The sequence below is a fragment of the Bicyclus anynana genome, chromosome 10 (genome assembly GCF_947172395.1).
Source record: "Bicyclus anynana chromosome 10, ilBicAnyn1.1, whole genome shotgun sequence".
NCBI lineage: Eukaryota > Metazoa > Arthropoda > Insecta > Lepidoptera > Nymphalidae > Bicyclus > Bicyclus anynana.
Genome location: NC_069092.1, coordinates 2,102,090 through 2,129,661, shown reverse-complemented (window position 1 = coordinate 2,129,661; position 27,572 = coordinate 2,102,090). Strand labels below are relative to the sequence as shown.

At 32.9% G+C, this 27,572-nt stretch overlaps 1 protein-coding gene across 1 annotated transcript; it reads left to right on the top strand.

Annotated features, from left to right (window-relative positions):
• Window positions 1–660: 660 nt before the first annotated feature.
• On the top strand, window positions 661–27,572 carry LOC112050460 (choline O-acetyltransferase). Its single transcript, XM_024088732.2, has 11 exons — window positions 661–730; window positions 1,130–1,321; window positions 13,572–13,744; window positions 14,480–14,666; window positions 15,953–16,130; window positions 16,876–17,054; window positions 17,630–17,850; window positions 18,688–18,810; window positions 19,596–19,782; window positions 20,812–21,012; window positions 21,347–27,572. Exons 1-11 carry the CDS (start codon window positions 668–670, stop codon window positions 21,560–21,562), a joined length of 1,920 nt encoding a protein of 639 aa, XP_023944500.1. The 5' UTR covers window positions 661–667; the 3' UTR covers window positions 21,563–27,572.

Sequence of the window (27,572 nt, the reverse complement as noted above, 5' to 3'; positions counted from 1 at the left end):
GCAACCCCTATACTGTCTTGTGGAAAACTAACTTTTTATTGAACGAAAGGGAAAATTCCAGCGTTTTCTTGGTTGATGACGTATTTTCTGTACTTTGTAGCGTTAGTACGTTAGCTATTTACGTAGTCTCTGTACTTGATAGCGTTAGCTATATATGCTCTGTGTGTTTGTTTAGCACGCTGTTACGACGAATGACTATAGTGTGAGTTTCAGATTCGTCTTTGTCTCTCTCTGTCGAACGCGATAGTATAGATAGAGAAAGAAGACGAGGTAGAAATGTATTCAGAATTCACTTATGAGTTATGAGAAACAGAATAAAACTGTTGCTGCTATTTTGGGTCAGTAAATCACCGAAACGAAATTACGCGAACCTTTTTTTATAATTAATCATACTTATAGTGTTCTTAATTTTCTTTAACTAGTTAGGTACGTATAAGTAGGTTCATATATTTAAAATATAATATTGAATACTTAGTAAGTAGATATAAAAAAAAACGGGATTGGTTTGTTTTCAGGATGGGGAGAGTCACTGCTGTCGCTGCCGAAGAAGTGGCTCAGTACCCAGGTCTACGGCACCGACGACGAAGACTTCCAGGTACGTAATATAGACGAGACGAGACGAGACAATACTACTCCTAGCTAGACCAATAGATAGGTAGAATCACAGATGTCGCTGCCGAAGAAGTGGCTCAGTACCCAGGTCTACGGCACCGACGACGAAGACTTCCAGGTACGTAATATAGACGAGACGAGACGAGACAATACTACTCCTAGCTAGATCAATAGATAGGGAGAGTCATAGATGTCACTGCCGAAAGCACAGACGACGAAACCTTTCAGGTACGTCACGAAGACAAAACAAGACGAGACAACACCTATAGCTAAACCAGTAGATGGAGAAAGTCACTGCTGTCGCTGCCGAAGAAGTGGCTCAGTACCCAGGCACCGACGACAAAAACTTACAGGTACGTCACGTAAACAAGACGAGACGAGACAACACTACTCCCAGCTAAACCAGTAGATGATGATAGAGGTTACTCGCTTTAATATCTCGACGCTAGCAATCGCACATGTTTAACGTGTAGTTCATGTTATATGCCGCGTACTAAATCTATCTGTCTTTACCCAGTATGTGCAAGTGGCCAAACTGCCCGTGCCGGAACTGCAGCCGACCCTGGACTCGTATCTGCAGTTCGCGGCGGTGGTCGTGAGCCCGCAGCAGCTGGAGAAGACACAAGAGCTGGTGAAGAGGTTCGCAGAGGACCTCGGCCCCAAAATGCAGGAGAAACTTGTGGAAAGACAAAAAGAAATGATTAACTGGGTGAGCTTGCATATGATATTTTTTAAACGTTTGTATCTTTCTATTATAATACATCTTGATATATAGCTTAAGAGGAAACCATGATTTTTTTATATAATCGTGTCGGAGACGAGTTTAAAGAAGCGAATTCAAAGTGCAAAACGCAATTATTGAATCAAAGCATAGTAACACTGTTATTCTGAGTAAAAAAAAGTAATACTACTACTAAATACTATCTTTTGCATTTTATAATATATTAGTAAAATATTAATCTTACTTGAATAAAAAGGACGTTACCTCTATAAAATTGGATTCTAGAATTTTAAGTTGTTGGAAGCTTTTACTTCGAAATATAAAACATGTTAGTTTATTTTTCTTTCAAGCATTTAGCACCTTATCGGCCACAATAACCACGTTTCTATTACCAACTCATAACTCATAACAGTGGTGTAACGTTAGTCGTATTGTTGTACAGTTTCAGCAATTTCATTGTTATATCAAACAAACATGTTGGCGAAATGTAAGCGTATTGTACCTCTAAAATGAAATTACAAGTTAGAAATTTCATCGTAATTATTTATCTTCTTAATACTGTGGCGGAAAATGTTGGCTTGAGTCCACAGACTATTCTCCGAGATAATCCTATTCAATTAAAAGCATTGGAGGCAGTGAATGCAGCAGCTAGTGATGTGATGTCGGATTTAATAAAAAAATTATGTTCATGTTTATATAATAAACTTGCAAAACAAGAAAAAATTAAGGTTGAAACAAGTTTGCTACCCATTGTAGATGGATCAAGTTATGTGAACGATATTAATTTTTACAAAAATATATATGATAGCACTTGTACAGATTTCCAAGTATTAGAAGAGAGTAAAGCTAAAATTGCGAATGATTCTGCTGAAATTTATTTATATAAAAATGTCCAAGATGATATACCAAAGCAGCAATATGAAAATGGGATTAAATATTTGGAAAAAAATGAGAAGAGATTGTTATATGACACTCTAATCAATGGTCAAAATAATCATAGTTATACAATACAGAAATATCCAATTTACAAACAAAAAATTAAAGTCAATGACGAAAAGCACAATGTAATGATATTAATTACATTTAATCCTTTATTTGTAAATAACACGAATACTCAACAAAATTTAAATAATGTCAATGTTAATGAAGTACTTAAGGAAGTGAATAAAAATGGACTAGTAGATATTCATATTATAGATTCAATGTTTACTCACGAATATGAGCGCATCAAAACTGTAAATAAATGTCATCGGTATTCGTTGTATATTTTCCTAACAGGAAGTGAAAAGCAGAATTTCATTACAAATTTCAAATTAATTCGTGTAAAAGGAATTACAAAATTATACATAAATGTTTTGACTAATCAAAATCTGAGAAATTTCCCAAACCAGTGCTGCAATAAGTCATTATTAACATTATGTGAAAATCATATTCAAGCCGAAAGCAAGGATTTTCATTATAAATACAATAGTGAAGCAAAGCCAACAAAAAGTTACGAAAACATTATTTCAAAAATAAAAAACTTAATAAACCTTTATAATGTTAAACTCAATCGTAAAGATATACTCGATAAAGCCGTCATAAAAGATGAATACGATCAATATTTAACAGATGCTATTTATGACGATTCAGCCACTTTATCAAGTATTGATGCTGATGTAGCCTGGTCTAGCGTTGTAAGAGATTCTTTTAAAGAAAACATTGTAAAGATACCAGAAAATAACTTCTTTTTGAAATCTACAAAATATAATTTATCAAATAAGATTCCCTCATCTAATGAATACAGAACAAACAAGAACGACGAGGAGAAGACATTGTGTACAACAACTGAAGAGGCAAACAAAGAATCGAAAATTATAGAAATCAAAAAAACGGACTTTATGAGAAACAGACCAAAAGATTGGTCTACAGAGAAAATATCACCAATTAATCACTTTTATAATATATCATTGCCGAAGACCGATTCAAAAATTTCCGATATGCAAGAGACTTTTTTTAAAATATCTCCATTTTTTGATAATATAGTACAAATTCCAGATCAAGATAATACACTAAGATATAAACACAAGACCAATGAAAATAGTAATACAACATCAAATATACTCGATGATGACCACTTGCACAAAACTAAAGTCAGTAATTTATCAGTCATACCATTTTCACTTAAATTGCACAATGAAACAAAACATCACATACCGATAGCTGAACATTTCTTAAATGGAAACAAAGATTCATCGAAATGTAATATTTCAAATAAATCACTAAAGATACAAAATAACATATTTAAAAATGTAACCGAAAAATCTCACTTAGGTAAAAAAACTACCATCAGTTTAATAAAAATGTTAAATACACATAGTAAAAGTAAAACAATAAACTCTTTTTCTTCGATACGAAACGTAAGTGAAAAGAGCAGTATAAATAAAATGACTTTAGATTTCATTACAACACTATCAACATCGGTAAAAGATTCGAATTCTGAGAATCGTTTTCCTTTATTAACAACACAAAATGTTAAACAACTAAAATCTTTGGAATTGATCCATGATTACACAAATTATAAACATAACAGATCCAAGCCCTTCAAAAATTCAATAACTCTGCCAACTATAGAAAATACTTCGAAAGTCAGTTCATACTCCGTTAGACCAATTCAACTGCAAATGCATAATCGAACTCAAAACCCTATATCGATAACTAAGGAGTTCATTCATGTTAATGGGACAGCATTGTACCAGAGTATTTCAGATAAATATGATAAAAAACAATACATCAATGTATATCAAAATGTATACAAGGAATCTGATTTTAGTACAAATATTACCACCAGTTTACTTGAAAAGTTTAAATCAAATAGTGAAAGTAATACTTCAAAATATTTTACTTCATCGCAAATACAATCAAATAGTGGAAAAAGTAATGTAATAAAAATAAATACAAAGAATTTACGTTTCAATACAACAATATCAACACCAACAAATATCTCAAACAGTGAAAGTCATCCTTTGTTAACGACAAATAGTTTTAAAGAAAAGAATGAAAAAAATAATAAACAGTACATATTTTTAAAACATACATTCAACAGCTTCGAAGAATCAATAACTTTGCCAATTAAAGAAAAGGTGCTCAAATCTACAAAAGCCAGTCCATATTCAATTATATCACTTCCATCTGAAATATACAATCAAAAGGAAAATTCAATAACGACGCCTAAAGATTATACTTATGGCAATAAGGCAACATTTAATTTGAATAAATTTTATAAAACAGAAGAAGTTGATATATCACAAAATGTAACCGTCGAGTCTTACTTTAAAAAAAATACTACTATTAATTTATTTAAAATGTTAGATTTAAATTTAAAGACAGTAAATGAACAAAATACTAAACGGTCTATATCTTTGAAAACCGAACATATATTCAACGGAGGATCAGAGAATGTTCATATATCTCAAAACGTAACCATTGAGCCTGACTTTAACATCAGTTTACTTAAAATGATAAATACAAATAGTAAAAGTGAAACTCCAAAATATTTAACGTCATCACAAATACAAGCAGGTGATGCAATGAGCAGTTCAATAAAAAATATGTTAGATAATTTGGGTTTCATTACAACAATATCTACACCGGTAAAAGTCTCGAACAAACAAAGTCGCTCACTATCTCCATTATTAACGACAAATCATTTTAAAATAAATAATGAACAGAATATTGAACTTACAAAATCTTTGAAACACACGTCCCGATTGTCCGAAGAATTAATAACTTTTCCAATAAGAGAAAACATATTTCAATCTATGAAAGTCAGTCCATATTCTCTTCAAACTCAAAAATATGTAACTACATCTCAAACAAAAACAGCTTGTAGAAATAGCAAGTTAGGTTTAATCACAACAATTTCAACACCGACAAATGAGAGTCTAACTTTTTTCTTAATACCAAATGATTCTATAAGAAATGATAAAAAAAATATTGAAATTACAAAACCTTCAAAACCCAAACAAACAATCAAATCTTTCAGAGAATCAATAACTTTACCAACAATGGAGAATTTGTTTAAATCAACACAAGTCAGTCCAAGCACAGCAATTCAAATTTCGCCTCAAATTTACAATCAAAAGAATTATCTAATATCGATAACTAAAAAAAATATTTATGGCAAAAAAGGAACATTGAATAAAACAGAGAATGTATCTCAAAATGTAACAATTGAGTCTAACATTAATAAAAATCTTGCCAACAGTTTATTTAAAGTGTTAAATTCAAATAGTGAGAGTAGATATCCTAAATATTTTACTTTGTCACAAAATCAAGCAGATAATGAGAAGAGCAGTTTAACGGAAAACAATTTACATTATTTAGGTTTCATTACAACAATATCAACACCGGAAAAATTCTTAACCAATAAAAGTCTGTCTCCTTTATTAACGATAAATAATTTTAAAGGAAAAATTGCACAAAATATTAAACATGCTAGATCTTTGAAACCCAAACATACAATTAAACACTTTAAAGAATTCACTTTGCCAATTACAGAAAACGTATTTAGATTTTCAAAAGTAGGTCTACATTCTGTCAAACCACTTTCTTCTGAAATTCAAAATCATTCTAAACATCCGTTACTAATGCCTGAGAAATGTATTCCTGGCAATAAGTCAGTATTAATAAAGAGTATTTCGAATAAATCCATTACAACACATCATTTTGATATACCTGGAAATGTAACCGATAAGTTTTATTATTATAAAAATACTACTATAAGTTTATATAAGTCGTTAAATTCAAATAGTGAAAGTGAAACTTCAAAATATTTTATTACATCACAGATACTAACAGATGATGAAAAGAGTAGTTTAATGAAAACATATTTAAATAATTTAGATTCATTTACAACAATATCGACGCTGGCAAAAGTCTCAAACAATGAAAGTATACCATATTCCTCAAAAAAGAATGATTTTAAAATAAATAATCAACAGGACAACAAACTGATAAATTTTTCAAAACCCAAACATGTAGTCAAATCTTTTGAAAAATCAACTATTTTGCCAGCTACAGAAAACATACATAAATCTACAATAGTCAGTCCAAATTCAGTTATACATATTTCGCCAGAAATATACAATCGAACTAAACATGCGTTATCAATGTTTGAGCAGTTTATTCAACAGAAAAATCAACAGAATATTGAACTGACAAAATCTTTGAAACCTAAATATACGTTCCCATTCTCCAAAGAATCAATAACTTTTCCAATAAAAGAAAACTTATTTGAATCTACAATAGTTAGTCCAAACTCTCTTCAAACTCCAAAATTTTTAACTACATCCCAAACAGAAACAGTTAGTAGAAATAGCAGCTTAGGTTTAATTACAACAATATTAACACCGACAAAAGTCTCAAATATTGAAAGTTTATCTTTCTTCTTAACGACAGACGATTTTAAAAGAAATAATAAAGAAATTATGAAAATGATAAGATCTTTGAAATCCAAACATACATTTCAACCCTCTGGAGAAACAATAACTTTGCCAACTATGAATTTATTAAAAACTACAAAACACAGTTCATACTCGGTCGTTACAATTACGCCTCAAACGTACAATCAAATAAAATATCCGGAATCAATGTCAGAAAATTTTGTTCATGGCCATAAGGCAGCGTTAATTAAGAATATTTTCAATAAAACCGAAAATGTTATATGTCAAAATGTAACCGATAAGTTTGAAGGTAGTAAAAATACTACAAAAAGTTCAATTATATTGTTTAATTCAAAAAGTGTAAGTAAAACTCCAAAATATTTTACTTTATCGCAAACACAAACAAATAGAGGAAAAAGTAGCGTGATACAAATAAATAATTTAAGTTACATTACAACAATATTAACACCGTCAAAAAACTCAAACAATTATAGTTTATTTCCTGTATTAACAACAAATAATTTTGAAGAAAATAATGAAGTAAATGATAAACAGGCCAGATTTTTGAAAAACAAACATACATTCAAACACTACGGAGAATCAATAATTTTGCCAGTTTCAGAAAATGTATTTAAATTTACGAAAACCAGTCCATATTCACTCGTAACAATTTCACCTGAAATGTACAATCAAACGAAATATCCAATACCGATGGCTAGAGAATTTATTCATGGCATTAAGGCAACATTAAATCTTGATAAATTAAACAAATTTGATGAAATAAAGGATGCTGATATATCTCAAAATATAACCATTGAGCCTGACTTTGTTAAAAATACTACCGTAAGTGTAATGTTAAATTCAAATACTGAAAAAGAAACGCCAAAATATTTTACTTTGTCACAAATACTCGTGGAAGCAAATGATAAAAAGAGTACTTTAATAAATAGTAATTTAAATAATTTAGGTTTATTTACAACAGTGTCAACGCTGGCAAAAGTCTTAAGCGATGAAAATCGATCAGTATCTCCTTTATTAACGACATATGATCTTAAAAGAAATAATGAGCAAAATATTAAACTGACAAAATCGTTAAAACCCAAACATACATTTGATCCCTCTAGAGAACCAATAACTTTGCCAATTTTAAAAGTCAGTCCACACAGAGACGTATCAATTTCTCCTGAAACGGAACATCTGACATCGATGTCTGAGGAATTTATTAATAGCAATAGAGAAGCATTATTTCAGACGATTTCTAATCAGTTTAATAAAACAGACAATGTCGATATATCTCCAAATGTAACTAACAAGTTTAATTTTGGTAAAAATACTACAATGAGTTTATTTAAAATATCTAAAACACAGAATATTGATCTACCTCAAAATATGTCTAGTAAATTTGAGATTGATATAAATACTACTGTTACCAGTTTATTTAAAATGATAAGTTCAAAGAATATAAGCAAAACTCCAAAATATTATTCTTCATCGCAAATACAAAGATATAGAGGAAAAAGTAGAGTATCAACAATAAGTATAGATAAGATAGGTTTCATTTCTACAACATTAATACCAACAACAGTCTCAAACAATAGAAATACTTTATTAAATAATTTATTAACGTCATATAATTTTAAAGAAGAGAATAAAGAAAATATTAAGCATGCAAGATTTTTGACACCCAAACATACATACAAACGCTCCACTGAATCAATAAGTCTGCCAACAACAGAAAAAATATTTATATCTACTAAATTCAGTCCATATTTACTCAAACCAACTTCATCCCAAATATACAATCAAACAAAACATCAAATATCAATGTCTAAGGAATATATTAACGTTACTAAGGCTAATAACACAGCACAGCAGCAAAAAAGCAGTTTATTGATAACTAATTTAGATTTGTTAACAACAATATCAACGCTGGCTAAGCTATCAAGCAATAAAAACCGCTTTGTATCTCCATCATTAACGACAAATTATCTTAAAAGAAATATTTTACAAAATATTAAACGAACAAATTTTATGACAAATAAACCTACACTGACTTTGCCAACTATGGATTATTTATTTAAATCTATTAATTTCAGTTCATACTCAGTCATACCTATGTCATCTCAAATGTACACGAATCATTCGATACCGATGTCTGAGAAATTTATTTATGGCAATAAGGCAGCATTAAATCAGACTACTTCAAATCAATTCCCTAAAACACTGAATATTGATATAGTTCGAAACATATCCGAAAAACTTGATTTTGGTAAAAATACTACAACCAGTTTATTTCAAGCGTTAAAGTCAAAGAGTCTAAGTCCAAATTTTTTTACTTTATTGCGAACAAAAACAGATAGTAGGAACAATAGTGCAATCAAAATGAACATAAATGATTTAGGTTTCATTACAACAATATTAACGCCGACAAAAGTATCAAACAAAGAAAATCAATCTTCTTTATTAACCTCAAATAGTTTTGACAAAAAGAATGAACAAGTATACGATACGAACCAGTTGCCTCCAACAATAAAAACAGACACTAACCGACAATCATTGCTTAGTACAAGTAGAATGCCGAACAAATCTTTAGTTTCTTCTTATCGCAGTACGGTAGAGCAGCAATATTTCACAGAGAACAGTACCATAAATACTATTAAAAATATAATAGGCGAACCAATGATGAATAGAAGGACAGAAAAATATAAAATTAACACACCGGAGGATGACGACAAAGATAATATCAAATTAAGAAGTAGTGCAAACACTTCAAATGAGAAATTTAATACTACAACTGAAATGATTTTGAAGTCTACAACATTTAAATCTAAACTAAAGTTAAATAATACTGTGCCTAAATACCCCCGAAATATAATTATGTTAAACACAATACCAAAAAGCGGAAATTACGCAAAGCAGAATATTCCTGATAACCAAAGATCTGAAGGAATACAATCAAATTCGAATTCATTGAAAACTGTTACCAATTATTTAGAAAAAAATGCATTTACTACTTTAAATAAAAACGTACTAAAATCCTCAATCTTTACCATGCCATCAATGATGCTAAAAAACAAATTTAGAAAAGAAAATGAAACCATATTGAAAAATTTGCCAGGTATAACATCGACACAGGTAGCTCCAATGACATATAAACAACATAAATATATTCTTCATAAAAAATCTATAATATCACCAGAAGAAGTTAAACCATACAGATATAATAAGGCCAATTCGTCTAATGTTAAGCTTACATTAATATCTCAAAACCACAGTTTTTCAGCAAACAAAAGAAACGATATTGTGACAAAAGCATCAACGGAATTAGAAAACAGTTATATAACAGACTCAAAAAAAAACGGCCGCACTGGTGATACTTATCTAAAGCAAGATAGAACAACTGAATATTTTAAAATAATGCCACAAATACTAAGAGGTAACTTTTCTTTTACTAAGTTTCACGCGTCCACGGTCACTCAAAAATCATTTTTCGTAAAGGAACAAATAATAAATTTTTGGGAATTAAGTACCAAAAAGTATAATAACGAATTAAATAAATCTTTCTCTAAAGCTACAAAAATTATGTATAGTGATAAATCTTCTCTTACAAATTTTAATAGTACTTTAACGAATTTCTCTAATATTAATATAGAAAAAACCAAGAACCACATCAATATTCCTTTAGTATCAAAATATACGAATTTCACAATAAGTAATTTATTAAAAAGCTACCCAATCACATATACACGTTCCCCAACATCCCAAGTTTCAATTACATTTTTACCTAGTTCAATTGTCTCAAATTCCAATACCACTTTTAACTCAACTACAAAAATAAGCGATACTTTGAAAAATAGCAATGTTGCTAATAAATTTTACAGAAACATCGACTCTTTATATTCTACTTTAACAGATTACACTTCAAATCAGTATTTTAATACAAAAATCTGTACAACGAAATTTAAAACTATAAGTACTCCAATAAACCTAATAACATCAACAAGTATTTTCGAAATAAGCCCAATGTCGCAGAACCCTAAAGTACCAAAGAATTCTTCAGTGTTTATTTTAAAATCTAAAATACCCCCAAACTTAAGTAGTGTAATAGAAATAAGCACCAAACCTGCTAAAGAAAATGATAAATTCTTACATAAAAAAGAAAAAGTAAACTTGAATAGTGAATCTTTTCGAAACTCTTTATTACACAAATATAATAATTATAGAGAAGAGCAAAGCAAAAAACTGCCTGTAGAAACTCTTAATTTATTAAAAGAAAAGTATACCATAACATCAAATTTTAATGTGACATCAGCAATTGTTAAAGTAAATAACGATACTACAAGCCCATCGACCAAAAGAATTACAGATTGTAAACGGAAGAGTACAGTTAAATACGAAACATGGTCCAAATACCCTGTTCAAGCGCATAATCAAAGCATTACAGTTATAGGGAATAAAATAGAAAACTCAAGAGATCGCCAAACATTTGAAAATATTCAAGATATTTTCAAGTCAAAACAAATTATAGCCCAAAAGTTTATGAATATCAATTTAAAAAATGTCAAAAATAAACCAATTAAAATACACGACTATTATACATCTACAGCAAAAAACATCTCGAAATTAAGAAAAAACTTTTCAGCTGCTATCCCTACTACTTTTACAAGTTTTGATAATATAACTACATTGGTACCCACGTTTACTCATTTTATGCCAAGAAATAAGTCAATACATAATTTTAAAATGACACCTGCTACCTCAAAAGATTATACGAAACAGAAAATTATTATACGAAATGTACATAAAAATAAATATAGTACTGTAACAACAGACAGTAATTTAGATATGAATAAACAACGACAAAAAATAAATACGAGAAAAATGTTATCGAGTTCTACATCAAAAAATAAATTTTTAGGATTCAACCTCCCAGTCAGTATTGAAAAAGATAAGTCATTTAAAATAAACAACAAGTATCAGGAATTAAATGAAAAAAATGCTACTCCTTTTAAAACATCGCTAGTTCTTACGATTACGCCTCGTGTTTTTACTAAATCTTTAGGATTTACAATAAAAACTGTAAGGTTCAAGACCATAAAATATAATACATACAAACCAACAGAAGACGATCACAGAGTAACAAAAAAATCACATGTTAGATATCATCCTAAAGCAGTTAAAAGTAAAAGTTTTAACATTTTAACAACAGTAATACCCAAAAACAAAACTAGAAAAACTGCTCATAAATTGGGGAAAAATAATAATATTTCACTTCATTTGAAAAAGGAAAATATTGCAAACAGGAAAGCAGTACATAAAACTCCACTAGAAATAAAGGTAACTAATAACCGAAAAAAACAAATTGATAAAAGGGTGAGGACTTCTAATGAAAAAAACAGTTTATATTCCCTTATTAAATTCCCATCTAAGCCACACAGAAAAGTTATAAATAGAGTACGATTGGGAAATCCAAAGAAGAATGGAGGAGTCGTTTCAATGGAAACTAATTTCTTGAAGCAGACTTTAAACGGAAATGTGAAGCATACAATATCGAAACCTCCTTTAAATAATCATAACAAGAATATTGCCACTGTCATAACAAAACATCATGGCATTCGTCCTCATTCTGACGATAGAGCTATGAAACGAGATCGAGAACAATCCAGACCTATGCAACCATTTTTTACTAACGATGATGATTTCTATAGAAAAGATTTCATTACACATCACCTAAGTAATGCCTTATCATTAAGAGAAAAAGTTAATTATATAAAAGAAACGTTTCCTATTTTTGTTCCTAACAAACCTACTGACATGGTTATCGAAAGACCTGTGCAAATTCCTTCATCGAATACGCCGCAGCTTTTACGAGACCGCGTAGATTATGTGAGAAATTATCTGCGCAATGCTCAATACCAACAAGCTACTTACTTTCCAATTAGTTATGAAACCACTATTTTAGATGAAAACCCGTACATAGATCCATTATATTATTTTAAGAAAAGTGGTTGGTATGACGGCTATATAGTTGGAAGAACACCTACAACCACTACAACAAGAAAACCAACAAAGCGACAAAGAAGAACTATTTTCTTTTTAAGTCCCACTGTGCCTTATAACCATTATTTTTAATTTTGTAAAAAAATCATAAATTGATATTTTAAAATTATTTTCGTGTTTTATTTTGAATTTATAAGTTTACAAGAAAAAAAATCAAAATATATTCATTAAATAATAGGATAAAATCTTTTTTTGTTGATTTGCCCAGGGTCCAGATTTGAAGAATGAACTGTTACATGCGCAGCATAAGTGCTATAATATGTACTGTGGTTACAATGATATTAATATCAGTTATTTATAAACTGGTTTAATCACAGTTTGATTGTCGGTTGCTTAATAAAGATATGAACAACATTATAAAATCTACAATTTCAACAAAAAAACATACATTTAACAAAATATTTACAACTGTGCATTCTAATAATTTTTGGTGATTTTGATTTATTATTATAAAGTGAAATATTATTGATGATGATGATGATAATGATGATGAAAATGGTCATTTTCTGGAACCATTCATGGACCATTTTCGGCCCAGTACGGGCCCCTTTACGTAATCACAAGATACTTATACACAATCGGTTCAGTAGGTGACCTGCTTTACATAATTAAAATAATTTTAGATTAAGCGTACTACGAGGAAGCCAACTGTCTCCTTTTTAATTCCATATCTATAGTTATAAATAGATGGCATTTTTATGACATTATTTATCATATTTTATTATTAGTTATATAAAACGAAACGAATTATTTAGGTGACGGACTGGTGGCTGGACGACATGTACCTGAAAGTCCGTGCGCCACTACCTATCAACTCAAACCCCGGCATGGTGTTCCCAAAGAGGCAGTTCGCAAAAATCGACGAAGTTGCTGATCTAGCTGCTCTATACATCGATGACTTACTCGATTATAAGGAAATGCTTGACAGGTAAAAAGTAGCCTAAATTTAACATTTCATGATTATCAGTCAATTTTAATTTATGACATCAAGCGAGTCGCAAGAATTCGCTGTATGCATGCGGTTTAGTATCGTGATGTTGGGAAGTCCCTACAAAAGGCCTATGTCCTGCAGTGGACGTCCATCGGCTGTTAAGATGATGATGATGATGAGTCTATCTTAAAGGTTTACGTGGCGGGTCTAAGCTCCACATCACCTCTCCTATAACGAGAGAGAGCTGGCGGTATAGTGAGCCGTTAAAATAAAATGCTACCTGCAATCTTTTAATCGCAGTTTTTGTATATGATTGAAATGTATTGTAGAAATAGCAGAAGTTAATCAGTAACACATAGAAGTGTTCGATGTATCATCAATTCATCCTCATCATTAACAACCCATATTCGGCTCACTGCTGAGCACGAGTCTCCTCTCAGGATGAGAGTTAGGCTAATAGTCCACCGCGGTGGCCCAATGCGGATTGGCTTGAAAAAATACAGGTATGCGGGTTTCTTCACGATGTTTTTCCTTCACCGTTTGAGACACGGGATATTTAATTTTGTACTTGCACATACCTATCTGAAAAGTTGGAGGTGCTTGCCCCGGACCGTATTCAAACCTACACCCTTTGAATCGAAGGCAGAATTCATATCTCTTAGGCTATCAATTAAGAATGTTAAATTGTCATGGGATTTCTTTCATAAAATCAAATCGTTTGATCTTAAATAGAGGCGAATTACCACAAGAGCGAGCAACGAGTCGCGAGAAAGGTCAACCGCTGTGCATGGAGCAGTTCTACCGACTTCTGGGCGTGTGTCGCATACCAGAGGTTGGCAAGGACCGCTTGGAGCTGCCTCAGAGACCTGGCGATGCTGCGGAATGTGAAGAGTTGGTGATCGTTGCCTGCAGAAACTATGTAAGTAATATGTCATATTTATCAGAAAACTAGTGTGTCTCCTAAAATGGCGCTTGGACGGACGGATGGTGGACAGAGAAAGTTCTGCACTGGTACCCACGTGAAGAGACGACATCCAACGCAGCGGAGACCACCTGGACAAGGTTGGCGAGAGACAGAGATGAGGAGGCCTATGCCCAAAAATGGACGTTCCAAGAACTATTTGATTTAATTTGACGAAACTGATAAACAACAATGACAAAGAGTTTTTCTGGCACAAAATATATATAGCCCAGGATCCGTGCAACATTTTTACAATTGACTAGGTGCTATCAAGTTAATTTTCCGTGAGTAGCTTCATCTCGATAAGGCGCTCAACTTTTTTATTTATGAAAATTCTTGATTCTGGTAATTTCTGAGCGTCGGAACGAGATATTATGTACCACGTATTTTGTAAGACATTGTGGCTGTTAAGTTAAAAAAACATCTGGTTAGTAACAACTTTTGGTTAACTTCATTCCTCCCAATTTGTTTCAATAACGAGGTTATTAAAAGTTGTTACTAACTAGCTTTCACGCGAACGGAGCTGCATTATTAGACAATGTACCTAATAAAAACGCAAAGGACATTTTTACCATTACCATAGCAAATTGATATTATAGCTAGGCGTATAAAATTTTCTACATAGGATTTAAAAACTTACAGTGAAAGATATTGAAACTGCAATGTAATCTACTTTGAGATAGTCTTAAATTACGACCCTTTGAGGATTCGGAATTTAATATTTTATGTTACAAACTTGGCTATCTTGAGATACGTTAGGTACTAAAATTGTATTACTTATCGGAGACTAAAGTCTACAAAACTCGTTTACTTTAATAGAATTTTCTGGCTTTCCAAGAGCTTTATAACCTACTAGCGGACGCCCGCGACTTTGTCCGTGTGGAATTCAGTTTTTCACAAATCCCGCGGGAACCATGGATTTTTCCAGGATGAAAGTAGGTACCCTACGTATTAATCCAGAGTAAAAGAGTAACAAATGTCCAAACAAACAAACATCCATACAAACTTTCGCGTTTATAATATTAGTAGAACTAACGGACGTCAGCGACTTCGTCCGCCCTCGCAAAATCAGTTCTTAGCGGGCACCTACTTACTATAAGCTACCTTCCTGCCAAAATTCATCTTTGTACGCCAAGCATTCTTCGAAATCTATATGCCTGATAATATACTTAGATTTCTATTGATGACAAAAATTTCAACATTTGACAAGAGTGTAAAGACCCAATTTTTATTATTTTTGCCAGTTCTACCCGATTCCGGTGAAGGCGGCTGACCGAGGACGTCTAACTCCTGGAGAGATACAAGCTCAACTTCTCCATGCGATGGTGGACGCTGCAGGATCCCCTCCCGCGCCCAGGGTCGGGATACTGACCACTATGAACAGGGACCAGTGGGCTAAAGCCAGGGAACAACTTATTAGAGGTAGGTATCTAACTCAGATCTGTGGAAATAATGCTTATAATGAATTATTAGTTAGTGTATCAGCTTATAATAAAAGTAAAGTGGGGTAAAGCCTAAAGGTAGTCTAATTACGTAACTATCATTCCTTGAAAACGTATTAAACGGCTTAGTTCCTTGTAGGCCTGTTCGCAATGTTTCGCGAATTTAAGTTATAGAATGCCCTCCAGCTTCCGTTTTCCCCACCTACAACATGGGTATCTTTAAGTCAAGAATGAATAGGCATCTTTTAGGCAACTGCATCATCGCTATCTATCAGGATTGATTGCAGCCAAACGCTGACCTATAAGTATAATGAAAAAAATTTTTTTTTTTATTGGAACGTTAAATCGTTTGGCGGTACGTCTTTGCCGGTAGGTAAAGACTAGCTAGCCGATGCCTACCACCAGCTAGACCTGGCCCAGTTAAGAAAATCTCAATCTGCCCAGCTGGGGATCGAACCCAGGACCTCCGTTTTTTAAATCCACCGCGCATACCACTGCGCCACGGAGGCCGTCAAATGTCGCTCAAAGTATTTTTCCTACCATAGGTTAGATTAGGCATATTCAACATATGGATTTTCATTCACCAGCTGCATGTACTCTTACCATCACGCAAAATTATATTAGCTGAACCAAATCCATGCTTAAAGAGTAGATATGAAAAGTCCTATGAAAAGTATATGACCTTATTTACTTTCCTTAAACAATCAAGTGGTTTTTTTCCCTAGATGAAAACAACCGGGCCAATCTGGAGTTGATGTCTCGCGCGCTGTGCATCATGTGCGTGGACGAGGCGGGCGGGGACAGGCCGGAGCTGGACGCCGACACCAACGCGCTGCTGCGCGCCATGCACGGCGGCGGCACCCGGCACCACTCCGCCAACCGCTGGTTCGACAAGACTGTGCAGGTAACACCTGGCCAGACCGGGAGTGGGTCTTGATACTAATACACTAAGGCTCATATTGATAGACGTTCCTTAATAACGAACTTGAGATCACAATTGTGATACTCAACTCTGCACATAAGTAGACATTAGCCATGTACAAAGTAAATGCTTTTGAGATCACTATTTCTATTGATACTGACAAAAGATACCAAAACTTCAGTTACCTTGGGAAGCCATTTGAAATAGAATGTTGAATTATGGTGGATGGCTATGAATTCCACTGTAAAATCTGTACTTATAACATCCAGATATTACAAAAAGTTATCATCAGCTTGTAAAGTCACCACATGTTTTACGCCTTCTTTCTTCAACCTCCTTTAGGAGTTAAAGGTTTGGAGCGTAGACCCTCCTTCGGTGAGACCAAGGCAACTGAATCTGTAAGATGTTTTACATTTAGAACTACCTACCTTACCTAACTAAACCAAGTAATCTATTCAGAGAAACAAAGACTTCATCGAAACTTGAAAAACTACAATTTCAAATGCTGATTCCTCAATTAATACTAGGTTTAAATGTGTTTCTGTCCTTTGTCCCAGTTGATCATATCATCGGACGGTACAGTGGGCATGTGTTACGAGCACAGTCCAGCAGAGGGCGTGGCAGTCATACGACTGGCCGAGAGAGCTCTCGCTAGAGCCGAAGTGTCGGATAGACCGGCACCTCCACCGGTGCTGCTGCCTGCGCCGCAGCCGATGAAGTGGAACCTTACCGTGGACTTGCAAAGGACTATTGAGCACGCTGCAAGGGATTTCGATCGGTAAGACGGATTAATCGCTTTTCTATCAATTTTCGTTGGCAACATTTTATACGTTACGAAGATTTTTTCTAATTCCCAAACACTATGAATTAGACTAAAACAGAGTTATGTCCCCGGGTTATGTTCCGGGTATGTGTTTTGATATTACCTTTCAGTTAGCTCGTACATAAAGGAGAACGCCAGATAAAGTGTAGAGCTTTACCTCACCAATAAATAGTAAATATTTTCCACGCACTTGGAAATTGTGAACTATCTATCTGCTTATATTTTGCTTTTGATTACGTAAGTGCCGTAAGCTTTTTAATGGGCTGAGGTTCAATTAAGGAGTCTATGGCGCGGCGTCACCGGGGATTTTGGGCGAGCGCAGAAGCATCGTCTGATGGGGCCCGAAGGCAGAAACAGAAGATATGGGAGGAACGACTCTTTAAAGGCTTCCCATCTGAGACCCGATTTATTTAGTGTTAGGTAGTAAAACAAGCCCCTTAATAGACGTCAACGCTACAGCAGCGCCTCTTGTATTGAAAATGACGATGAACTATGGTAATCACTAAGGACTAAGATATATGCAACTTTAAACGTCATATAAATACTTAAATTAACATTAGCAAACCATGCGATAATAAATGATAAGTTTTAGTCCAAAAATTAAGGTAAATGTTTGGCTAAAACTTATCATTTAATAACTTATGATTAAGTAAACTTGCAGGTCATCTATATCTGCAAGTTCGATTTCCCTCTAGCAATAGGTATGTTTTAAGTCAAATGGCTTAAAAATCATCTTCAGTTCAGTTTTACAAACTAAATAGTTAGTTAAACCAATCTTGGTTATTGTTCCAGCACCATATCAAACCTAGATCTGAAGGTGTACACGTATCGCAACTACGGGCGCGAGTTCATGAAGTCCTGCCGCACCAGTCCCGACGTCTACATACAGCTGGCTATGCAATATGCTTACTACAAGTATGTGCATTGTACATACTACTGACCTTGTACTTTTAGAACGTCAATCTTAACTAAACTATCATTTGAAGTGAACTTATTTTAACCAGCAACTTCATAACAGCACTTTCACCACTCTAGTTCTCATTCCTGTGGAAAGGCAGTGATAAAATATAGCCCTATCTTACTCGTAGATAATCTTTTCATTCTTGAAAGACTTATCTGTTAACTGGTTTAGGTGTAAAAGCGTAACAAAATTACATTTGTATTTATAATAATAGTTATATTATCGGACCCGACGACCCGACCAAGTTTGCTGACATTTTCTGTACCGCCAAACAAACTCCAGGCTGGAGCATTGTTGATTTTCCACAGGAACGTGATGACTAACATTTAAATGTCTCAAGTTGACGGACTGTTGGATTCAATATCAAGTGACGAAATTGTAAATTATATGACATCACTAGAACCATTTATCTTTCTTCCCTTCTGGACTTCAAACACGTCTTGTAGGCTGTAATTTGTGTTAATAGCAAATAAACTCCATTGAACAACCTCAAGACTTTTACCAACCAGCCCTGTAGAGAAAATCATCCTCTGCCGGGAGACGGGTGGAATTAGCTTGGCAACTTTGTTTGTAACACTCCCGATGGCCCACACGGACCGGGGGGCACGCAAGTTTTTCCCCCCGTCGCCCGCATATCATGGGATTGTCATCAACGAACTTGCCAGACTATATATTGTAGGTAGTAGTTTTGTCAACTATAAAACCGTGAAAATACATAAATAAATACGTTATAATTTAGGCTGTACGGCTACCTGGTGTCGACGTACGAGTCGGCATCTCTCCGTCGCTTCCACAACGGGCGCGTCGACAACATTCGGTCGGCGCACAGCGCGGCGCACGCCTGGGCGGCTGCCATGTGCACTGCTGACACCCCTCCGCAGGCTGATGAGGATGGCCAGAGGAAGGTCTCCTTCAACTTATATGGGGTCAGTTTACTATCCTCACTTTGTTTTGTTTTTAACCTGCCAGCCTGCAAAATTTGGAACGACCTACCACCACCAATTAGACTAGCTAAATCTCTTACTGTTTACAAAAAAATAATTAAAGAACATCTCTTAGTTCTACAGAAACAATAACCAAATATTTTGCAGGACAGTTGTTGTTCTTTTTATTTATTTTTTTATCCTTATTGTAGTTTAGTAATCTTATTTTATTTTTTATTTATTTTTTGCATATAATATTAATGTTTGTCCTTCGCTATAAACGACGCAACGCTTTCCCAATCAGTCCGTGAGCTCACCCTGGGGTCATGCCTGAAAATCAGCGCTACAGTTAGCGTCTGAGCTGTAGCATAGAGCTGAGGCAGCGCCCCATTCAGCCGAAGCCTTAGTATTAAGTTAGTATTAATTCTCATGTTTTTTTATTATTTATGTTATGTTGTTTTGGATGAATAAATGTTTTTATTATTATCATTATTATTTAACCGACTTCAAAAAATAGGAGGTTTTCAGTTTGACGCGTGCTTTTTTATAATGTTTGTTCCCTTTCGTCGTCATTTAGCTATTAACTAATTTTGAAAATTATTATTTTGTTTGAAAGGGTGGGTAGGTATACGTCCAGATTGGTCCCATTTAATTTTAACGAATATCGGTTCAGTAATTTTGTAATTAAAAACAAAATTGCCCATACTAAATGTTTACGGTCACTCTAAAAAAAATTAACCGACATCCAAAAATGCATTAGTGTTATCGCCGCGTTGCAACGACTTGCGGTACGGCTTCAGTGTGCTCGTGGCGTTCGAGCCGTCCACGTCTCTTGTTCTGTAATTCTTTATGGGTTACTTGACGTTAGTTTTCTTATTTTTGTAATTACTTCTGACTCTGCTAAAATTAGGTAATCCAAAAAGCGAAAAATAAAATCGTTCCAAGGAATGCAATGCTAATCAACAGCTATGCTATTAACATTGATGTCTAAACCACGTATTGCTTTAAGAATTATGGTTGATTATTCTCCAGGAGCAAAAGAAGCTGGAGTTATTCGAAGAAGCGGCTCGCAAGCAAACAGTTATAATGGAAGCCAACATCCTGGGCCGAGGTATCGACAACCACCTGCTGGGGCTTCGGGAAGCAGCCAGGGAGACCCTGGGCGAGCTGCCCGAGATGTTTACAGACTCGACCTACAGTCGCATGATAGAGTTTAAACTAAGCACCAGTCAGGTATACTATACACTACTATTTTACTATAGGCCACAGTATACCTAAATGCTTAGTTGAACCAATGGTTACAGAGAGTGACTTGAGTGGAAAAGGAGAGTGGTTGTTAACTGTCAAAGGATCCTTTAACCCTACACACGGCGTTCACAACTGCGGGATTCCACTCAAGGTCATTCACTGCCATTCTAGGGTCTTATTTTGGTTACAGTTTGATTTGTTAATTAAGTTGTCCTGACAAATATTATAAATCAGAACCTGTTCCACATTGTTTTTCTTATTTTTTAAATCCACTTTTGAAGCTTCTGACAAAAATAGATTAACTAATCTCCTGTTACAGGTAGCAACAACAACGGATGGTACATTCATGGGCTACGGCGCCGTCGTCCCCGACGGGTACGGCTGTAGTTACAACCCAAAGAAAGACTCTGTCATCTTCTGCATCTCCTCCTTCATATCTTCCAGCGTGACCAACACGGAAGCCTTCCGACAGGCACTAGAAGAAGCCTTGGACTCCATGAAACTGATGTTTCAGAACCGTAAAACTGAGAGCTAAATATTAATAACTTATTATTGGTAAAAGAGTTTGTGAGGTATCAGTGGCGTAACTATAACTTGGAAAATTCGTTGAAGACACTCCCATGATATGCGGGCGACGGAGGGGAAATATTACGCTTGGTGTGAAATCGTGCTTGCGGGGAAGTAAGGGAGTGTTACGAACGAATTTGCCAAGCTATATTTGGTGGCAGCTGCTTTAGCCATGTTACATAACGATTCTCTTTCTAAAATCGCTCACGGTTCGAAAATTTAAAATATGTAGCTATGGGACTGAAATTCGTTACGATACTCCATTAGCAACGTTAAGCGTTTCCCTGCCTTGGCTGGCAAAAAGTCAGGGCCCATGGCTCGAAGGGGCCCGAGAGGCCAAGCGCTCTCGCCCGAGAGAGTAATCTAATTTTTAAAAAAATGTGACGATTTTCTGGTACATATCCAATTATTTCGCCACAGGCCTCAAATGGTATAGTTACGCCAATGAAAATTGATATTTATATTTATCTACACTTTCATTCATTCGTTATGGCTGTTAATCAAAAAAATGTGCAACTATCCGGCATCTTTACATATACCTACGTCTACTTTATAAATTTTATCAAATTAAATGTTGTAGGAACTTCGTCAACAATGCAAATTGAATAAAATTATTTTAATGAATATATTATATATTATATTAGAAATAGCATATTTATACCTCTATCTATATAAATGTTACATTGTATTATTTATTATTGCATACTTTTATGTAATGTTAGATATAAATAAGGAAACCTTTTAAAATTTTAAAATATCTGCGTGTCTTCGTAGTTCTATTATATATGATAAATGTCTATATCCAATAAGATAAATGTAGTCTATTGTTGAGAAAGAATACAATAAGGAACTTAAGCTAACTTATCCTAATAACTATACAAATCATGCCCACGTGGAATGGTGGCAAGAATACTGGCTGCATTTCCGCGCTGGACAGCCAGGCTGATCCTTTGCGCAAAAAATGAGCCAGCCCTTCTGTCACCAGTCGAGGCAACAAGCCGCGGTGAAATAGTACGGAAAAATTTTTTGGCACTGCGACTCCATGGCCCAAGGGTCTCCACGGCAAAAGGTACAAATATGTAACTCTCTGTCAGAGAGGCATACTTGAGCCACTTACCGGTTTCAGCTTTTTCTGCTGCGGCTCCCGGTCTTGATTCTGTCTCCCTGATATGACACGGTGCTAATGTGTCGACGCATGTAGCGTCCCACATTAGGGCCCGCCCCATTTCCCAGGGAACCAGCGTCAATCCATCAGGTCTCTTGCCATCATCCCGACTGATTCCTAACGGCTCGATTAGCGCAGGAATATTTATGGTGGCAAGAGCCCTTTTTATAAAGATAAATTATATATACCTAATAGTATATGTATAAACTGTTTAAAATATAATTAATGAAACTAAACATATCATTTGACGACTGAATCTTGTCAAAGCAAATTTTCTTGTTTACAAAGAAACGAGTTTAGCTTCGAAATAAATATTTATCGTTGTATTACATGTAACTTTTATAGGCGATTTATATATATTAGGGTCGCCATAATCTCTTACATATCTATATAAGTAAATTTTTATAAACTCATAAATATACATATCATAATCAAATTAAAACTGTAATTTAATTTGAGAGATTTCCAATTTGAGTCAATCACTAAACATAAGTAATTTGGTAGTAAATTTAAAAAAATATATTACATGGGTACTTAAATAAGTAAACGCGCAAATGTATCATTTATTTATAGACTTACTCGTTAAATATCAAAAATGGACCTACCAACTTGAAATATCTTACCTTTTATATTAAAGCATAGCATATTATGTAGATCTACAATGTAGGAAAATTAATGAATCAAACTCAGAATACAGACATATTCTGAGGAATCAAATAGAACATTTTAATAAGTTAAAGGCATTATTTTTAACTGCGATTCACGATTTTTTATTTTTCCAGACATTTTCGTGATAACATCAACGATGATTTAACGTTAATATTGAAACGTTTGATTATTTATTGTTGATTACCGACACTTATTCATTGATCAACCGTTAAAATTAACTGATCATGAAATTGATTAACAAAAAATCTATTTCAGTAGGTAGTTTAGATTTTTGTTTATATTATTTAGACCCTAGTCAATAATATTTAGGTGCAAAATCTTATTTAAATAACACTATAAATTACCAACAATTATTATTAACTAGGTTGGTACTACTTTTGTAGTTGTTTAAAATAAGTTAAATTTTAGATTTTTAGCTCAGTGTTAGCTACAATAGGTAATATTATAGTTGAAATTTTAATGTTGTAGCAAAAAAAATAATATAAAGCTGAAACAAATATTTTATAATCTATTGCCGTGGCTTAAGTCTTATGCTATCATTGTTAATACTGTCGGTTATTTTTTGTATAGAATTAATTGCTTTTGTATATTCTGTATATCATTTTTGTATGTAATTCGATTATTTCGTTTAATATATCTACAAACTTAAATTAGGTACATACTCTTACATAGTAGCTATGAATTCCATTTATTAGTTATTATTTTTTAATTAAGTTATATGTTGGTACCTTGTAGGTACACAGGTTTTTTAATCTATTAATTGAATTAAACAAGTAGGTACCTATAAAAAGATATCCTATAAAAACTAGTATTGAATACGAAATTCCTATCCATATATTTTATACATTGTTGAAATTTAAACACATTGCAATATAGGTAGTTGGGAATATACTCATATTTTATCATATTGTTATATAAAAAAGTAATACTTAGTTGACTGCAAAGAATAACATGATAAACGAATGCCTAATTAATTAGTTATGGCTGTTTTCATTGGTCATTATGATCCGCGTGCATGTGCGGAAGATGTTATTGTTTACGCATGTTATGAGAAAACATGCAAGAACGTTTTCGTAGTTCAAATTCAAATATTTGGCCCGCATGCGAAGTGTGGGTAATATATGCTGCTGAAAAGTATGCGAATACTGCGTTAACTGTTTGATGAGGCTACAAACGCAACATTTATTCAACATTCGGGGAGTCCCAGAATGCGGGCTAACGATCGTTTTTCGACCACTATACTATGAATTAGTATTTTGACGTGATCTCACTATTTAACAATTTTGGTATACCTAATTGCTATAATAAAAAATAACTTTCTAGGTATTATAAATTGTAAAGCAGAATCTAATGTAAGTAATATATTATTAGATATAAAATGTAGCGTATAAAAATACGCAAAACTTAGTCAATGCTGTGGTGATAACATAACTATTAGAAATGTATTTAATAACTACATCTTAGGCATGTAAATTAGATTTGCTTGTGAATCATTCACATTGCTTTTTAATACAAATGTTTATTATCATTGAATATTTTATTAGTATGGTATTAATTTATTTAGACCTACCTGTTAACATTTCTAGATTTGTTGTTATCGATCTTCTAAAAGAATTTCTGCAGATTTAAATGTGGTATCAGAATAGGTATTACCTATTTAAAAATATATCATAATGGAATTTAATAATATGAACTAAAATCAAAATGTAATTCTTCATATTTTTTATTTGATGCTTGCTTAGATCTTTATCTATTTATATAAATCATTTCATAATTCAAAGGTAGCTATAACTTAATGTCTTTAGAGTATTGATGAATATTTTTATTTATGTGATTGGTAGGTTCGTATTTTATGCTGCATAGTAGTTTACTTACTCAATAATTTTTATTTTATATAAAAACATAATCATATAAAAGTTATTGAAAATTAGTATTATATTTATAGTTCGTTATAAAATAATATATCCTATTTGTGTGTAGATAACGCGGATATGCGTAATGGTATAGCCAAATGGATATCAAACAATATTCGGCCTGATGTTGAAGAAAAGGACCTAGGTATCTAATTGTTCCGTAGGCAAACCGAAATTGTTATTACGATATTTATATACCCATTATGGCTATAACATTATTATCATATCGGCAGTGGCGTGCACAATTTTTCATAGCAGGTAAGCATAAATATATAAATGATTGGAGGAGGACAACCATTATTAATGGTTGTACAAACAAACCCTGAGGGTAAACAGTGTTTTTGCAATGTGGGGTGCACGGCACTGCCTATTAGTATAGACTTAAGTAAATTTATACATATCAAAATGTCAATCATGTATGACATGACCAAGAATATCAAAAACATATCAAAAAATTAGTATTAAGAAATCGATACATATCAAAATGTAACTTATGATAAATAGTTAATAAGCATTTAATTGTGTCTCTCTACGACATTTTTAATCATAATATTTTTAGGTATACCTACTTATATACTTACGTAATTGATTTATTTTATAATGTATTTAATGATATCTACTTACATTCATTGCGTTAGATAATGCGTATTTTATAATGATTTATCTAAAGTTAAATAAAAATTAATACTTGAATATTTTAAAAGTACCTATTTAGGTATTTAATTTATAATAAAAGTTAACGCATTTGTAATACGTGTTTATGCATTGATGAACTGCGATAGTCACTTTTTGTTCTATAAACAATTGATTGATTAATTAATTGAACTTTGTTCATAAAATAATCATTATTGTTACAAAATTATGGCTTGAAGTTAAATTTCATCCGGGTATTTTGCCTGTCATATAGTATATTCAGTTAAAATTAGGGTACATTTGATATTTACTAGGTTTAGATTATAAATAAAAATGTTGACTCTTCGCTACTTGGCAATTTCGGCTGGTGAAAATTTTTCAGGCCATTATCCTAATCTTAGGTAAGTCAATGTGTACAGGTATTGAGATATATACCTACTTATGTGGCACAGACATAAACACACACCAATATAAATGTTGTAGCTGTCACTAAAATGTATTTACTAAGTAAATAATAGTAGTAACTATTCTAGCGGTAGCGGTAAATATAGCTCATTGAATTTAAAATATAAGGCCAATGTACCTAACGGTTTCCTTGAAACTATATACCTATTTAACTAGTTGTGTAGTTTGATAGGAAAGCCAAGCTTAAAATGTTCCAATGCAATTTTTTCGCCAATAAATTCTAGTCATACCTGTTTAAAAAAAAATAAGAGGATTTATATTTCTTGTTGAAAATTAAAAAAAAAGATGATTTACCTTATCTATGAGTCTATGTATTAATTATTATATTATTAAAAACTAAAAGTTTTAATTTATGTTATCATATTTATTAGGAATTAATTCGAAAAATAACTTGTTCGATACTTACCTATCAGAGTATATAAAAAGCTACGACTTAACTGAAATATTACTTTTCAGTTCCATTCTAATATGAAAATGTATTTAGAAACATGCTTACGAGTTACTTTGTGTTATTAAATCAATAAGACCGAATATAAATTATAGTAATTTCTCAATGACTATTTTTTTAAATGTCCTATTTTATAAATTGAAGATCTTTTCGTTTAAAATATTTAAATTGATATTAATTAGTGCACTAAAGTTTCATTCATTCATTGTTCAATTCAATTTGTAACTGTATGATTAAAACGCTACTAGAGGCTGTTTAAATTTTGAATGTAGGTAATAACCCTTAATATGTGTAGATTATTTTATCTTGGCGCGTCAACTTAATCATATATTATTGTGTAGTGTCTATGAATATGCGCCAGAATTAATTTTCAGCGCTTTTAATTTGCTGGAGCAATGTATGAATGCCAGGTTAAAATAATTTACATATTATATTTAGGTACGTATAGTATGTGTCAATATTCTAGGCTGCTCTGATTGGGCGGTTCTACGTGTTTCGATGCCAGACAGAGCGGTTTGGAAGTTTGGTGCATGCTGTATGTTAAATGTGTAGAAATGTGGCACAAATTGTAACGTGTTCGACTTCGTAGCAGGGAATGTAATGAAACATATCACTATGTTATAAGAATGTATCTAGGTATTTGTGTCAATTCGATGTTGTTCACTAATAAACTATCAAACAATTA